The sequence below is a fragment of the Zingiber officinale genome, unplaced genomic scaffold (genome assembly GCF_018446385.1).
Source record: "Zingiber officinale cultivar Zhangliang unplaced genomic scaffold, Zo_v1.1 ctg40, whole genome shotgun sequence".
Lineage (NCBI taxonomy): Eukaryota > Viridiplantae > Streptophyta > Magnoliopsida > Zingiberales > Zingiberaceae > Zingiber > Zingiber officinale.
In genome coordinates, this window is record NW_024589942.1 from 116,691 (window position 1) to 135,199 (window position 18,509).

At 40.3% G+C, this 18,509-nt stretch overlaps 2 protein-coding genes across 2 annotated transcripts; both read right to left on the reverse strand.

Annotated features, from left to right (window-relative positions):
- Nucleotides 1–381: 381 nt before the first annotated feature.
- On the reverse strand, nt 382–6,094 carry LOC122037432 (U-box domain-containing protein 35-like). The gene is made up of 11 exons (XM_042596905.1): nt 4,409–6,094; nt 4,303–4,344; nt 4,128–4,173; nt 2,992–3,105; nt 2,839–2,897; nt 2,639–2,757; nt 2,379–2,572; nt 2,252–2,303; nt 1,918–2,167; nt 547–1,830; nt 382–459 (listed from the first exon to the last, which is right to left on the reverse strand). Exons 1-11 carry the CDS (start codon nt 6,092–6,094, stop codon nt 382–384), a joined length of 3,924 nt encoding a protein of 1,307 aa, XP_042452839.1.
- Nucleotides 6,095–10,933: 4,839 nt separating this feature from the next.
- Nucleotides 10,934–13,694, reverse strand: LOC122037433 (U-box domain-containing protein 35-like). Its single transcript, XM_042596906.1, has 8 exons — nt 13,544–13,694; nt 13,391–13,449; nt 13,191–13,309; nt 12,931–13,124; nt 12,804–12,855; nt 12,470–12,719; nt 11,099–12,382; nt 10,934–11,011 (listed from the first exon to the last, which is right to left on the reverse strand). Exons 1-8 carry the CDS (start codon nt 13,692–13,694, stop codon nt 10,934–10,936), a joined length of 2,187 nt encoding a protein of 728 aa, XP_042452840.1.
- Between the last annotated feature and the right edge of the window lie 4,815 nt (nt 13,695–18,509).

Below are 18,509 nucleotides of genomic sequence, written 5' to 3' on the forward strand. Positions count from 1 at the left end.
AGAAAAAAGATAAGAAAGAGAGAAAGAGAACATATGAGGCGGTGAGATTTGGTTCGTGGAATTACGAAGAGCTTTCCGATCCTATGATCGTTTTTCCGACAACAAATCTTGCCATCATCTATTGTAGATCTATGGAAGATCACTGTAAATCTTTATCATATTAATTTATTTTAATTCATGCATTTAGAATTATCAACAATTACAGCTATACATTGCCAAACAGTGAAAATGATCCAACATAGATTTAGAACTGTGCACATATTACAATCTTCACAACTTAATTTTTGACATCTAACTGATTGCTGAGTGTGCATGGAGAGGCAATATTTGCATTTTGTTCAACGATATATTGAAATATTCCAATGATGTGCTCGACGATCTTCAGTTGATCGACGATTCGCTAAATTGGCTCGAGCTCTGATATCCTGATTGCTGATGCAAAGGGCCACTCCTGATATCCTGAATGATTGGAGGAAACAAAAGAGAACGTCATGGAAGCTCAATCTAGTGACATGCAGCTCAAGTGTAGGGAACTGAACGCCTTACCAGCACAGAAACTCGATCGTGTGACGATGAGGTGCCGACGTTGTTGTCCACTGCGAATTGCTGCGTGTTTTCTTCCCCAAAAGCTCTCAGCCAATTGAGCTCCGGCAATACGACTGTTCCTAGGTCCGGCCGGTCTTTCCTTCTCAGCTCTGCGCAGTTGAGTGCTAACTTGGCGAACCGTAAAGCTTCATCGATCGGCCAATTTTGGATGGAGGGATCCAACACCTGTCGAAACGTTCCCGTCTCGATCGAGCGGTCCACTTGATGGGTCAGCCCCATGGGAGGCTTCGCAGTGATCAGTTGCAGCAGCAGGATTCCAAAGGAGTAAATGTCAGACCTGGTGCCGAGCATGCCCGTCTGCTGGTACTCCGGGTCGATGTAGCAAAACGTCCCGGCCGCCGTCGTCATGCGGTACTGAGTGACTTGGTCTGCCACGGAGGGCGGGAGAAGGCGGGCCAGGCCGACGTCGCTTATCTTGCTGGTGTAGTTCTGATCGAGCAGGATGTTTGCAGGCTTCAAGTCCCTGTGAACCAGAGGCTCCGGCTTCGTTTGGTGGAGGAAGAGAAGGCACGTGGCGATCTCTGCGGCGATGCGGAACCGATATTGCCAGGGAATGGGCGGCGTGTTCCCCCGCCGGAATAAGCGATCCTCTAAGCTCCCATTCGCCATGTACTCGTACACCAGGCAACCGTACTCCGGGCAAGCACCGAGGAGGAGGACCATGTTTGGGTGCCGGATGCAACTTAGAATCTCAACCTCGTGCTGAAACTGAGACCTCCCCTGGGCCGCATCCGGTCGCAGTACCTTGACGGCAACAGGCGTGTGATCGAGATAGCATTTGTAGACGGGACCGTACCCTCCTTCTCCAACCTTTTTGTCCGCCGCAAAGTACTCTGTGGCTTCCTCGATCTCCTCGATCTTGTATCTCCTGTACCTCGCGTCCGTTTGCACAAACGAATTCGAGGGATTCTTGTCGACGGATTGTTTCATGGCCTTTATCTCCACTTCTCTCCTTTTATGCGCTTCCAGTTCCGCCTTTCTTTGGGCTGCTTCGGCTGCTTCCAATGCTGCCTTGCACTTCGCTTTCTCCTTCTCTACCAGAACCAAGGCGGCTTCTTCCGCGAGTCGGGCGATTTCGAGTCTCTGTTTCCCCTCCATCTTCGAGTGATGGAGCTCCTTTGCCTTCTGTTTAGACAGAAGCGCTTCCTTGCAAGCTGCGTTGTACATATCCATTGTCTGCTTGAGTTCCAGTTTCAGTCTATTTATCTCTGCTTCTTGATATTCCTGCAAGTTCCAAGGCATGCATTCGAGCGATCATGCACAAAACTTTTTGTGCTTTCTAGATTTCTTTTGCTAACTGTATTCACGTACCGATGCGTCAGATGCAAAGCTCTCCTGAGAAAAAGAGTACCCGTTCATAGCGGAATGAACACCCACAGACTTGCGAGGCGATAGTCGAGACTCGAAGCTGTGAGCAAGGTCGTTGTCAGGCAGGCAATAGATCCTCGGAGGGAAGACCTGATCAGTGCTCCTCCTCCCACTGCTTACAAACGATATGTCACTGCCCGACGTCAAATCTACATCAGACTTATATGCATAGGCCCCTCTCGTCAACGGTGACCTGTTCGAAGGCATTGAAACAGAGAGGCGAGATGAGAGGACGAACAGATACCTACACGTCTGTCATGTTGCTTATCTTAATTACCTGATTGATTCTGTTTCTTTACTCGGTTTGAGAGTCGCAGCTGCAGCATCACCTGACAAATGTATGCCTCCTTCAGTTGTTCGTGAAACTAATCGAGCCAAATGACAAGTTAAGTCGATCATCGTACCTTTCTTCTCCTGTTGACTTGGTTGATCTGCGTTGGCTTGTTTCTGGAGCTGGATTCTCAAAGGCGAAACGGCCGGAGCTGGTCGGATCGCATTTTTAACAGAGGAGAGCTTGCCTTTGCTTATCACATAAGCAGTGCAGAAATCAGGCACGGTTTTGTAAATGTTGACGCTGATGTCCAAGTTTCTGAATGATCTGGTAGTAGTATGCAGACAGTGAGAAACTTCGTTCGTGCAGTGCTTTAGAAGAATGTTAAGATACCTCACAAAGCCTCCTCTCGATGCTCCGACGACTAGTTTGTTGATCCCCGACTGAGAGATGAACTCCACTACGCCCTTAGCTACGTCAGTGCCCTCCAAGATCATATCCATGACTTTGATCTGTTGATCAGCAGAGATGATTAATTGCAAATTCTTTTTCTGTTCATGCATTTAGAGGAATATATGAAGTTAGTGACTCACATCTTTTCTGGTGCAGAAACATCGAAAAGGAGTAAGTATTTCCCTGCGTATGCTATCCGCTGCATTAATTATGTTGAATTTTGGCATTAGATCTTACTCTGTTTTTAGTTTCTAGAGAAGTTGTGGAATGAAGCAATAAGACAAACAGCTTACGTGAAACGGCATGAGTGTTGACGTGAATGAGGATGAGGGTTTGGCCCCTGACTGCGACATTATCGAGGGCCCATTTCAAGGCTCCTTGGCTGCTCTTATCCTTGTCCACGGCCACTGCAGCTTGAGGAAAAGATTGTGAAACTGAGTCCATCGTTGCAAAATGATAGCTAAGTTTGAATAAACGAAATGCAAGAAGAAGCTCCTAATATAACGATGCACTACCTCCCTGTTTACGTTGTGCTGTGCGGTGGAAGGTGATTTTCCTAGGGCGGAGCGGGAATGCAGGAGCAATGTGGTGAATTAGACATTAGACAGTAAACAGATATATTTTTCCAATTTAGTTGCAATGATTAGAGGATATTTTTATCAATCTCACTGTACTTAATAATATTAGTAGGGGTGTAATCGAGCCTAGCCGAGCCGAACAGTATGAGGCTCGAATTCGGCTCGATTAACTTTTCCCAAAGCTCGAGCTCGAGCTCGATTCGAACTTTAATTCTTAGGCTTGAGTTCGGCTCGTAAGAAAGTTAAAGAGCTCGCGAACGGCTCGAGCTCGGCTCGAAAATAGCTCGTTTAAAAATTAAACAAACTTAGCTCGAGCTCGGCTCGTTAAATAAGCTTGAGTTCGAGCTCATTGGGCACATAATCGAGCTCGAGTTTGAGCTCGTGAAAATCACTTACAGAATTTCACTAAAAATTATTAAAACTCATTGTTAGTACGATAATAAATCCTTAACACCATTTAATAGTTCCTAACACAAATAATAAGAAAATTACAAAATTAAAGTCTTGCAGCCAATTAACAGATAAAGTTTACATATTAACTGTAGCCAATTACAAAATTACAGTTTTAACACCGTTTTTCTCTACAACAAAAGTTTGAATCAATTTAAAGAGGATTACAAAATTGCAGTCTAAACACCCACATTTTTCTTCATATTAACTACAGCAAAAGTTCCAGGCTTGGACACGCTGGAGAACCTCCTCCTCCATAGCATCAGTAAATAGAAAAAGTCATTATCTACTACTAAGAACCTAACAAAATATTTCAACGATCACACGATCATCAAATTTTGTAATGTTTACATCAAACTACATAAGAAAATCACAATATAAAATTAAAACTGTATCCATACCTTTTGAAAGTTGACGATAAAGACAGCAACTAAGTAAATTGGATCTCTTTCATCTCTGACTTTTCCTTTTACATACAAATATATAACATCAAAAAAATTAGACATGAATAAAATAATATACAAAACATATGACAGTAAGTCAACAATTAATTAAATAAGATGCTTATATACTCACCTTTGATTTTTTTCTTGATTCCATAATGAGCACGCAACCAATCTGATGCACAAAGTAATATTTGGACTGTATCTGTTCCCAAAGAGGCACGATGAGGATCAATTACCCTACCACCGGCACTAAAAGCCGATTCAGAAGCAACTGTAGTTATCGGAATTGATAGTACATCACAAGCCATTTTTGATAAGATCCTAAACTTTAAGTTGTTAATTCTCCACCATGACAATGCATCAAAGTTAATGTCATCTTCACAAATAACACATCCTTCATCCAAGTACACATCTAATTCAGATTTTACTTGCTCAATACTGTCAACATTCTTAATGTAACTATAAAATTGTGCCCTTACTTTACCTTTTCCTCTTCCATTTAAATTAGTCCGACCAATAGAACTTTCTCTTTGAGTTTCATCTTGAACATTGCTGCTGCCAACAGTAGTTTTATGAGCTTCAACATACTCATTGTACAACATGCGCAATGTCTCATGAACAGTAGAAATGTGCTCAATTGCATCACCAGGAGAATAGATCTCTGAAAAACACCATTCAATCAATTTCATCTTGTTCCTTGGATCTAACACTACTGCTATAGAAATTAATAAGTTGCTATCACCCCAATATTTATCAAATTTAGCCTTCATCTTGTTAGCCATTGCTGCCATAAAACTTCCTTCATCTGAACTTGCCTGATTTAACAATTTCTTTATGGTATAAAGTTCAGTAAGGACAAACAAGTTAGAAGTAGGATATTCACTTCCTGAAATAAGATGAGTTACTTCATTAAATTCCTCGAGAAATGAACAAACAACATTAACCTTTTTCCAATCGTCCTCACTTGGCAAAAAAGTATAAGCTACATCCCTTGCTGCATATCTAGGAAAAACATCTTTGAACTCTAAAGCAGCCGATAACATATAAAATGTTGCATTCCACCTCGTGCAACAATCCAAAACAAGCTTCTTTGAAGATTGTTTCAATTGCTTTGAAATTTCACTAAATATATTAACACGAGTCTCTGAAGCAGCTATGTGTTTCACACTTTCACGCACATTGAAAACAATATCTTCAATTTCAGATAACCCATCTTGCACCAAAAGATTCAATATGTGTGCACAACATCTTACATGAAATAATTTGCCACTAAGAGGAAGATTGTTTTTATAAGAGAGGTTATCTTTCAACATCCTCACAGCTACATCATTATAACTAGCATTATCCACTGTAACTGACCATACCTTATTTTCAATTCCCCATTCAACCAAACACTTATTCAACACATCACAAATGGAAACACCGTTATGAGGTGGAGGAACATCTAAAAAATTTAGATTCCGCTTCTGCAAATTCCAACTAGAATCCACATAGTGACAAGTGACAACCATATATGAAACCTTTTGATCCGACTTCCATAAATCAGTAATCACACTAACCCTACTCACATCTTTTAATGATGTCATAACTTTTTTCTTCTCAATTTCATAAGAAGTTATGCAATCTTTTTTCACAGTAGCACGACTAATCTTCTGATAATATGGAGTAGCAGTCCTCATCAATAAATTGAATATTTCATATTCTGAGAAAAGGAATGGTAGCTCATGAACAATAATCATGTGAGAAAGAATCTCCCTTATCTTCCCATGATCATACTTGAAATTATGGACAGCATTGACAGTTTCTGATTCAACAATAGTTGTAGAGAGAGTAATATTATTTTGTCCTTGCTCAGTAATCTTCTTCTTCATACAACCCTTAAGGTGCCTCAAAAAATGAGATGTAACACCAGTCTTGTTCATTGTGAGCCGATGTTTACAATGAATATATTCTACCTTTGTTGTCCCATCCGGAAGAGTAACCTCTTTAAAATCAGCCCATGCTTTGGATGTCCGTTTCCTTTTCTTTGAAGTATATGGACTTTCATCCTCTACTTCAATGGTCTCGGGTTGTTGCACATCTATACTTTGAATTGCATCATTGGTATTATTTTGTGAAGGTTGAATTTCTCCCAAACTAGGATTTGCGGCTGAATCTTGAGTTGACAAGTGCGGAGTTGACATTTGATTGTTCCTTCTATTTTTTAGCTAAGAAAATCATAACAATATTCTATGGCTAGTTGGCTACTGTAAAAAATGGGATCGACAAAAGGAAAAATAAAAATAAAAACTAAGGTTTAAAAAGATTACAATCCGAGAGTGACTAAAAGGAGATAATGATTAGTGATTTATATGAATACAAAATCCTGGATGAAGAAAAATCAAACATCACAGTTCACCTTTAAAATACCAACAATTTCACTTTCAAATTTAAATACAAAAAATGTCAATAAGGACTCACAGTTTCAATTCAGAGTCAAATAAAAAAAATACCAACAAAAATTGGATCTGAACAAAAAAAATATCATTTGGTCAAACATAAAACTCTACAAGCAAACATTTTAGAAAAGCCACGCAAACTACAAAGTAGAAAAGGGAAGCGAAATCTAAGCAAATAAGAAAAAAAAAATCTACCTCAAACAGAAGCTTGCGAGTTGCGAAATAGAGATTAGGAATAGGACTGTCACTGCCAGACTGTTGGTCTCTCGGGAAAATTTCTCTACAAGCGATGGGGATGATGAGCCAGCACGGGTTTGAGGAGACGTTGAGACGACAAAGTCGACGAGATGACAACGAGGCGACGAGAGTTTCTTGAGAGACTGCCGATCTTCTAAAGGTGGCGTCGTTGGCGACTTGGCGTTGGTGTCGGCGAGGTGATCAGGTGACGAATGGAGGAGGGAGGCTAGGGTTTGGCAATTTAGTAAAACATAGAACGATTTTATTTCCCATATGGCCATATTCAATTAGTTCGATTTTGAAAGAATCTCATCCATTAGATTGATAAGAGGATTCCAATCTCAGCCATTATTTAAATTTATCTTTATAATTTCATTTTTAAGTTTGGATTGAAAGAATCTCATCCATTGGATTGATAAGAGGATTCCAATCTCAGCCATTATTTAAATTTTATATTTATAATTTTTTTTAGAGTTTGGAAGATAATATTTAAATGAGCTTCTTAACAAACACGTTCGCGAGCCTCTTTACGAACACGTTCGCGAGCCTATAAACGAACATGTTCACGAGCTCACGAACCAAATATTGTCAAGCTCGAGCTCGGCTCGATAATATTTTCGAGTTCGAAATCAGGCTCGAGCTCGGCTCGTTAACTTAATCGAACGAACTCGAACGAGCTTTTATTTGAGCCGAGACCCGAATAGCTCACGAGCGGCTTGACTCGTTTACACCCCTAAATATTAGGCAAAAATAAAAAAACACGTTGGTTTTTTTATTAAAATCAATCCCATTTTTATTTATTATAATTGAAGCTTAAAATGAAATTATGTTAATTTCTTTTTTTTTATTTTAATCGAAAATAATTCTAAAATTTATTAGTAATTTTCACGTATGTATAAGTATTATTATTATGTAGAGTTCTAGATTTATCTTTGACGTATTATTAAAAAATTTTCTCATTAATCAATCAGGAACCTGGAGTTTGTTGTAGTGTATTATTGAAAATTTTTCTTATTAATTAATAAGGAATCTAGAGTTCGAGACTTGTAACGTATTATTTAAAATTTTTCTTATTAATCAATTAAAAATTTAGAGTCTTTTTAGTTCCACGTTTTAGATTGATAATACTGCGAACAGAGAAACTTCTATAAATGCCTTGGACCGACGGCGATGTTAAAAACATATTTTTCTTATTATTATTATTATTATTATTTTTGACTAAGATCAAGTATGATATATTAAATTATTTTTTATAAAGGTGAGTCTCTTGCACTCACTTAATATTGGGATTCTTGAGCGTCACTATTGCATGGGTCTGACACACTTTTAGCTAAGATTAAGTATAGATTTTATGAGTAGGAAAGGGACTTACTAAACCTATGGGCTTATAGATTTTATGTTTCCTTGTACTGCAGAAAAGGGAAAGGAATGGCTAAACTAAGAGGAGCAGCAGGAAGGGCAAGAGTGTGTGTAACGGTGGAAGAAAAATGCTTTATGTTTTTAAGTTCTAAGTTTGCATATGAACCATGTGTTATCTTTATGCTTTAATAGTACTTTAACTAGTATGGATAGTTATGCACTTATGTTCTTCATGTTTCATGCTAGTATGCTTATGATATCATGAATTATGTTTCAAGTAGTTGGTATTAATTAAGTTGTATGCATGAATACTAGTAAGTCTACATGTTCAGTATGATAAGCATGATGATTAGTGTAGAAAAAAAATTAAATAACTGTTTCCGCTGCCATGATTTTATATGTGTATGCGATAATTCAAATAACCGTCCCTGTTTCCAAGGATTAGATATTAGTCTGAAAGGTTATTCAGATGCAGATTGGCTGGGGACTTGGATGATAGAAAATCCACATCGGACTATGCATTCTTGCTGAATGGTAGCGCCATCTCTTGGAATAGCAAGAAACAAGCTTGTATAGCTTTGTCGACTATGGAAGCTGAATATGTGGCATGTTCAGCGGCTGTGCAAGAAGTAGTCTGGTTGATAAGGTTCCTGAAGCATCTGAAAATTGCTGAGGATAATGGGAGTCCAATAACTGTCTACTGTGACAGTTAAACTGCAATAGCTTTTTCCAAAGATCCTAAATATCACAGCAAAGACAAGCATATAGAAATTAAATATAATTTTGTGAGGGATATTGTGGCTAAAAGAAAAGTAATTCTTGAGTATATCCTTACACGTGCTATGCTTACAGATCCTTTTACTAAACCAATGACTAAAGAGTCATTTAAAGAACATGTAAAGTCTTTGGGACTTCGTAGAATGTAATAATATTGAAATAACAATCAAACTTTGTGATTTGTTTTTGTCATTTGTCATAATCTATTCAGTGTATATGTTGTATTTGTTACATTCTTATAAGATCTCAGTGAACATGTTGGCAGGTAGAGATTGGTCCACTCACATGGGCAATCATCTCTATTTGTTAAGTACAAATAGGAGTAAGACCGTTACTTATGGAACAACTTATGTAGCTGAAATTAGATACATATCCATAAGTTGAGGTCGCCTTGATAATTGTGTCAAGATGAAATCATTTATATGTTAATAATGGTCGAAGTAAATGAACCCACCATTTACTGAACCTATTGAAGGCCATATTAGAATTCATATGTTGAATTCAGGATTAGACATTAAGTATGTCTAGATTAAAATCTATACGATGTTAAATTTGAACACAACATGCACTCTTTTTAGTAAAGAGAATAACATCGTAATATATGATTCATACCACATGCGCTATTGTGACAATAAAGGTAGTTGGAGAATGGATCCTTGTTTCTCTACTATGTGAGACCTTTGAGATTATAAGTTAATCTCTGTTTTTCATTAGTGACTGTTTAGCTGTTTACTCGAAGTTCTAATCAGTGTCTGCTACTTTAGCATGTATCATATGACTATGTATGATTCGATCTATGGAACATAACTGGGAAAGCGACTGATTAGTATGAATAGATTCTAACTAAAAAGGAAGATTAAATATATTTACATCATTTGATGTTATTCACTGGTCGACCCATTTCTGTTATGTATAGAAATGAATGTGAATATTGGATATGAAATATGCTCTTGACATAATGGTCATAATAAGGAATTAGAGAAGTTCATATTGATGTAAATAAAAATTATTTAATCTGGGTAAATAGCAAGACATGGATATCTCCAAGATAATGGTCATGTGCCACTAGGAGATTGGATGGATCCTGGATAAAGGCTATGGGCCACCAGGAAAGAGGCTATGTGCCATGTAGAGTGTGTCTCTAATTTATATGAGCGGATAAGTAAAGTGTAACAACTTTGTTAGTATTGATTGCTCAGAGAGCGGCTATGTAAGGTGTAACAATCTTCTTAGCAACTATCGCTCAGTGTGTTTGCTGTTACACGAACCATTTTCTCTTTGCTGTTACACGAACCATTTTCTCTGAGTATGGATTGAATGTTCTAATATGGTCTATGTGACTAAAGTCTCAAATAGTCTATGTGACTTATTTAGTGTTTGTGACTTACTAGTCTGTGACTTAACTGAATGAACTAGTCTTAGTGACTTACCTTGGACGAGTGGGAGATGTAGGAAATGAGAACATGGAAACATGTCCATTTTCTCCACTACTCTTAATGGAAAAGTCCATTATACTCCTGAGTTATTTCTCTTTATAAAGGGTGCGTCTAAGGATCATTTGGCAACGTAAGAAAAAAGATAAGAAAGAGAGAAAGAGAACATATGAGGCGGTGAGATTTGGTTCGTGGAATTACGAAGAGCTTTCCGATCCTATGATCGTTTTTCCGACAACAAATCTTGCCATCATCTATTGTAGATCTATGGAAGATCACTGTAAATCTTTATCATATTAATTTATTTTAATTCATGCATTTAGAATTATCAACAATTACAGCTATACATTGCCAAACAGTGAAAATGATCCAACATAGATTTAGAACTGTGCACATATTACAATCTTCACAACTTAATTTTTGACATCTAACTGATTGCTGAGTGTGCATGGAGAGGCAATATTTGCATTTTGTTCAACGATATATTGAAATATTCCAATGATGTGCTCGACGATCTTCAGTTGATCGACGATTCGCTAAATTGGCTCGAGCTCTGATATCCTGATTGCTGATGCAAAGGGCCACTCCTGATATCCTGAATGATTGGAGGAAACAAAAGAGAACGTCATGGAAGCTCAATCTAGTGACATGCAGCTCAAGTGTAGGGAACTGAACGCCTTACCAGCACAGAAACTCGATCGTGTGACGATGAGGTGCCGACGTTGTTGTCCACTGCGAATTGCTGCGTGTTTTCTTCCCCAAAAGCTCTCAGCCAATTGAGCTCCGGCAATACGACTGTTCCTAGGTCCGGCCGGTCTTTCCTTCTCAGCTCTGCGCAGTTGAGTGCTAACTTGGCGAACCGTAAAGCTTCATCGATCGGCCAATTTTGGATGGAGGGATCCAACACCTGTCGAAACGTTCCCGTCTCGATCGAGCGGTCCACTTCATGGGTCAGCCCCATGGGAGGCTTCGCAGTGATCAGTTGCAGCAGCAGGATTCCAAATGAGTAAATGTCAGACCTGGTGCCGAGCATGCCCGTCTGCTGGTACTCCGGGTCGATGTAGCAAAACGTCCCGGCCGCCGTCGTCATGCGGTACTGAGTGACTTGGTCTGCCACGGAGGGCGGGAGAAGGCGGGCCAGGCCGACGTCGCTTATCTTGCTGGTGTAGTTCTGATCGAGCAGGATGTTTGCAGGCTTCAAGTCCCTGTGAACCAGAGGCTCCGGCTTCGTTTGGTGGAGGAAGAGAAGGCACGTGGCGATCTCTGCGGCGATGCGGAACCGATATTGCCAGGGAATGGGCGGCGTGTTCCCCCGCCGGAATAAGCGATCCTCTAAGCTCCCATTCGCCATGTACTCGTACACCAGGCAACCGTACTCCGGGCAAGCACCGAGGAGGAGGACCATGTTTGGGTGCCGGATGCAACTTAGAATCTCAACCTCGTGCTGAAACTGAGACCTCCCCTGGGCCGCATCCGGTCGCAGTACCTTGACGGCAACAGGCGTGTGATCGAGATAGCATTTGTAGACGGGACCGTACCCTCCTTCTCCAACCTTTTTGTCCGCCGCAAAGTACTCTGTGGCTTCCTCGATCTCCTCGATCTTGTATCTCCTGTACCTCGCGTCCGTTTGCACAAACGAATTCGAGGGATTCTTGTCGACGGATTGTTTCATGGCCTTTATCTCCACTTCTCTCCTTTTATGCGCTTCCAGTTCCGCCTTTCTTTGGGCTGCTTCGGCTGCTTCCAATGCTGCCTTGCACTTCGCTTTCTCCTTCTCTACCAGAACCAAGGCGGCTTCTTCCGCGAGTCGGGCGATTTCGAGTCTCTGTTTCCCCTCCATCTTCGAGTGATGGAGCTCCTTTGCCTTCTGTTTAGACAGAAGCGCTTCCTTGCAAGCTGCGTTGTACATATCCATTGTCTGCTTGAGTTCCAGTTTCAGTCTATTTATCTCTGCTTCTTGATATTCCTGCAAGTTCCAAGGCATGCATTCGAGCGATCATGCACAAAACTTTTTGTGCTTTCTAGATTTCTTTTGCTAACTGTATTCACGTACCGATGCGTCAGATGCAAAGCTCTCCTGAGAAAAAGAGTACCCGTTCATAGCGGAATGAACACCCACAGACTTGCGAGGCGATAGTCGAGACTCGAAGCTGTGAGCAAGGTCGTTGTCAGGCAGGCAATAGATCCTCGGAGGGAAGACCTGATCAGTGCTCCTCCTCCCACTGCTTACAAACGATATGTCACTGCCCGACGTCAAATCTACATCAGACTTATATGTATAGGCCCCTCTCGTCAACGGTGACCTGTTCGAAGGCATTGAAACAGAGAGGCGAGATGAGAGGACGAACAGATACCTACACGTCTGTCATGTTGTTTATCTTAATTACCTGATTGATTCTTTTTCTTTACTCAGTTTGAGAGTCGCAGCTGCAGCATCACCTGACAAATGTATGCCTCCTTCAGTTGTTCGTGAAACTAATCGAGCCAAATGACAAGTTAAGTCGATCATCGTACCTTTCTTCTCCTGTTGACTTGGTTGATCTGCGTTGGCTTGTTTCTGGAGCTGGATTCTCAAAGGCGAAACGGCCGGAGCTGGTCGGATCGCATTTTTAACAGAGGAGAGCTTGCCTTTGCTTATCACATAAGCAGTGCAGAAATCAGGCACGGTTTTGTAAATGTTGACGCTGATGTCCAAGTTTCTGAATGATCTGGTAGTAGTATGCAGACAGTGAGAAACTTCGTTCGTGCAGTGCTTTAGAAGAATGTTAAGATACCTCACAAAGCCTCCTCTCGATGCTCCGACGACTAGTTTGTTGATCCCCGACTGAGAGATGAACTCCACTACGCCCTTAGCTACGTCAGTGCCCTCCAAGATCATATCCATGACTTTGATCTGTTGATCAGCAGAGATGATTAATTGCAAATTCTTTTTCTGTTCATGCATTTAGAGGAATATATGAAGTTAGTGACTCACATCTTTTCTGGTGCAGAAACATCGAAAAGGAGTAAGTATTTCCCTGCGTATGCTATCCGCTGCATTAATTATGTTGAATTTTGGCATTAGATCTTACTCTGTTTTTAGTTTCTAGAGAAGTTGTGGAATGAAGCAATAAGACAAACAGCTTACGTGAAACGGCATGAGTGTTGACGTGAATGAGGATGAGGGTTTGGCCCCTGACTGCGACATTATCGAGGGCCCATTTCAAGGCTCCTTGGCTGCTCTTATCCTTGTCCACGGCCACTGCAGCTTGAGGAAAAGATTGTGAAACTGAGTCCATCGTTGCAAAATGATAGCTAAGTTTGAATAAACGAAATGCAAGAAGAAGCTCCTAATATAACGATGCACTACCTCCCTGTTTACGTTGTGCTGTGCGGTGGAAGGTGATTTTCCTAGGGCGGAGCGGGAATGCAGGAGCAATGTGGTGAATTAGACATTAGACAGTAAACAGATATATTTTTACCAATCAGTTGCAATGATTAGAGGATATTTTTATCAATCGCACTGTACATAATAATATTAGGTAAAAATAAAAAAACAAGTTGCCTTTTTATTAAAATCAATCCCATTTTTATTTATTATATATATATATATATATATATATATTAATTAATTTTGATGAAGCTTAAAATGAAATTATATTAATATCTTTTTTTTTTATTTTAATCGAAAATAATTCTAAAATTTATTAGTATTTTTCACATATGTATAAGTATTATTATTAATCAATAAGAAATCTAGAGTTCTAGATTTAGCTTTGACGTATTATTAAAAAATTTTCTCATTAATCAATCTGGAACCTGGAGTTTGTTGTAGTGTATTATTGAAAATTTTTCTTATTAATTAATAAGGAATCTAGAGTTCGAGATTTGTAACGTATTATTTAAAATTTTTCTTATTAATCAATTAAAAATTTAGAGTCTTTTTAGTTCCACGTTTTAGATTGATAATACTGCGAACAGAGAAACTTCTATAAATGCCTTGGACCGACGGCGATGTTAAAAACATATTTTTCTTATTATTATTATTATTATTATTTTTGACTGAGATCAAGTATGATATATTAAATTATTTTTTATAAAGGTGAGTCTCTTGCACTCACTTAATATTGGGATTCTTGAGCGTCACTATTGTTAGGATCTCTTCGTACGGCTAGAGAGGGGGGTGTGAATAGCCGCCCCAAATCACTCGTTTCTTCCTACAATTCGTTAGCGCAGCGGAAAAATAAACTAGAAACGAAAGGAAGAATATCAAACCTTAACACAGCGATGTACGAGGTTCGGAGATGATACTCCTACTCCTCGGCGTGTCCGTAAGGTGGACGAGCCCTATCAATCCGTCGGTGGATGAGTTCCCGGAGAACCGGCTAATATCAACTCCTTGTGGGTGGAGAAACCTCGCCACAATCACTTGCAACAGCAAGCTAAGAGTACAAGAGAATACAAGAAGTAAATACAATGAATGTAACAATACAAGCTTGCCTTCTTGTCGTCGACTGAAGTCCTGGAAGCAACAACTTCACGGACGAATGCCAACAAGCAACTCAGCCGAAAGAAGCTCACGCGGGGCTTCGGAAGTGAGCTCAACAAAGCTCAGTCGAAGCTTAAACTTCAGCAGCAGAACAGAAGTTCTAAGGAGGAAAAAGGAAGAGTAACCTGCACAGAAGATGCCCTCGTCTCCTTATACCTGCGAAGAAGACAGCGAAGAAACTAGCCGTTGCGTCACAACGGCTAGAACCCTGATCGGTCTGTGGACCGATCAGGCAACATCCTGATCGGTCTGCAGACCGATCAGGGAAGAAGCCTTCGCTTCTGTTCCGTCCCTGATCGGTCCATGGACCGATCAGGAAACCTCCTGATCGGTCCACAGACCGATCAGGGAACCTTCTGATCGGTCCGTAGACCGATCAGGCTTCTCTTCTCTGCTAGTTTACCACTGATCTCCTTCTGATCGGTCTCCAGACCGATCAGATAACCATCAGTAGCATACTGATCGGTCACTGATCGGTCACCAGACCGATCAGATGAGCCATGTATCATTGGATCGGTCTGCAGCCCGATCCAAACTTCTCAGCCCTAAACCTAAGGCTTCCACACCAACATCCGGTCAACCTTGACCTGTTGGTACATCACGCCTAGCATCCGGTCACTCCCTTGACCTGCTAGCACTCCCCGCTAAGTGTCCGGTCAATCCTTTTGACCCACTTAGACTTCTCCACACCAGATGTCCGATCACCCTTGATCCATCTGGATTTTTCCCTTGCCCGGCTTCACTCACCAGGACTCTCCACACTGCCTAACATCCCAGTTAGGACTTTCTCGCTGCCTGGCTTCACTCACCAGGACTTTCCAACTGCCTAACATCCTAGTTAGGACTTTCCCATTGCCTAACATCCCAGTTAGGACTTTTCCACTGCCTGGCTTCACTGACCAGGACTTTCCACACTGCCTAACATCCCAGTTAGGACTTTCCTACTGCCTGGCTTCACTCACCAGGACTTTCCAACTGCCTAACATCCCAGTTAGGACTTTCTCGCTGCCTGGCTTCACTCACCAGGACTTTCCAACTGCCTAACATCCCAGTTAGGACTTTCCCACTGCCTAGCTTCACTCACCAGGACTTTCCACACTGCCTAACATCCCAGTTAGGACTTTTCCGTGCCAAGTCTCCATACTTGGACTTTTCCAGTGCCAAGTCTCCATACTTGGACTTTTCCCATGCCAAGTCTCCATACTTGGACTTTTCGCGTGCCAAGCTCCCTGCTTGGACTTTTCCAGTGCCAAGTCTCCATACTTGGACTTTTCCAGTGCCAAGCTCCCTGCTTGGACTTTTCCGTTGCCAAGTCTCCATACTTGGAATTTTTCCTGAATCAGGTCAACCAGGTCAACCTTGACCTACGGTTGCACCAATAATCTCCCAAACATCTATTCTTGTCCCATATCAAGAATACAACTCTTCCACGAGTGTCAAACATCAAAATACAACTCAACTAGGTCAACCTTGACCTAAGGTTGCACCAACAATCTTCCTAAGTCAAACATCAAAATACAACTCGAGTCAGGTCAACTCGAGTCAGGTCAACCAGGTCAACCTTGACCTAAGGTTGCACCAACAATCTCCCCCTTTTTGATGTTTGACAAAACCCATAATCAAGTTAGGTTAACCCGATAACCTAACTTAGGTTTTCCAACCATCTTCCAATGTCCAATGTTCTTTCCTTGAACATTCTCTGGACATTCTCCCCTTAGGTTAACCCGATAACCTAACTTGGGTTCTCCAATAATTCTCCCCCTTTTTGACATACATCAAAAAGAATTCCAATGTTCTTCCTTGAACATTCCTTGACATTCTTCCCCTAGCTTAGGTTAGCCCGATAACCTAACTTAGGTTCTCCAATAATTCTCCAATGAACACTCTCCCCTTTTTGACACACATCAAAAAGAAAAGGAGGGTATCAAGGTCAAGAGTTTCTTCCTAATGAAAGTCCCATACCTTTCATTGAAACTCTTAATTTCCCCCTTGATACTAAACTCAACAATCAACTTAGTGATAATCCCATATCACTAATCCTCAAAAGTCTTAAGGAGTAAAAACTCCCCCTAAAAGTCAACTCCCCCTTGACAATTAGGTAAAACTCCCCCTAAAGGTCAACTCCCCCTTGACCATTGCACCAACAATGTCTTTGTGAGTTCCAAACCTTTAGAAATCCAAAAACACCATTTCCATAACTGAAATTTCAGACAACAGCTGAAAATCAGAAACTGGCACGCTCTGATCGGTCCCCAGACCGATCAGAAACCCCATGGATCGGTCCCCAGACCGATCAGGCCTTCACCAGATCGCACCAAGCTCTCTGGTTCTTACTGGATCGGTCTGCAGACCGATCCACAACTGCCTGGACCGATCAGACTCCCTTCGGATCGGTCCAGACTCTGATAGGCAGATTTCTGAAATTTCCTTCCCGAAATTCAGAAACTCCTAGAAAATTCCAGAAAATTCGAAAAATTGTGAAATTTTGAGGATACATTCCTCATAACATATACTATCATGGAAAAATAGTTTTCTATGAAAATAACTTCCATTTTCAAATCTTGATACAAAGTTCAAAAGTCTTTGAAATAGTTCAAAGTTAACTCATCTTTGTATCAATTTGTTCAATGATGAATGCTATCACTAGAAAAGCTTCATCAAGGTTTTTCAAATCAATTTCAAAATGATTTTAAATCTTTTAATTTATGACCATAATCTTAGGGCTAAATGTACATGACTTGTACATAAGCTTTCCCTATGATCCCCCATTTCTTGAATTAGGCTCATCTAGGTACAAGAACTATGCACCTTGATCCTAACTCATGATCCTAATATCTCACACACATCTAAAGTGTATCAAACACATCCAAGTCAATTTTGATGTGAGATATGGGTTTAGGTCATCTTAGGCTAAGTTCTCATGCATTTTCTAAACACCAATTTGATCTCAATATCAAATTGTGTTTCTATCCTTAAATCAATTTCATTGATTATTACTGCAAGAGATGATGACATGACATGAAATAATATCATAAATGAAAACATGTGCCAATGTCATGATATCATGGCATAAAGTATGAAACTTAACTAAAGCATGACATATAAAGAACCTAAGCTTTATCATGACATATCAAATGATGATAAATTAAGTATGATGTCATGACATGGCATATGGCAAACAAAATATGGCAAGTAACATGTAAAGGTATAGGAAATACCTAATTCTAGCCTTAGTTGCCATTTTTGATAATTTTGATCATTTTGCCATAGGTTCTATATTCCTAAGTGTAATAGATCTAAAATCATATATCAAAGATGTTTAGATCACTATGTGCCAATTAGATTGACTTAAGAGAACTCCTCAAATGTAGTTGGCACATCACCTTAGGAATAATTGTTAAGTTCATTTTCAAGGCTTGTTCACACCTTGAAAATTCCTAAAGTGCCACCTTTTGCCATGATTAGGTTAACTACCTATTCAAGTAAGGTTGGCACACCCTAACTCATCTAGCGTGATGAAATCACGCTCCTAGGAACCCAATACCTATTTGAGCTCATTGGGTTC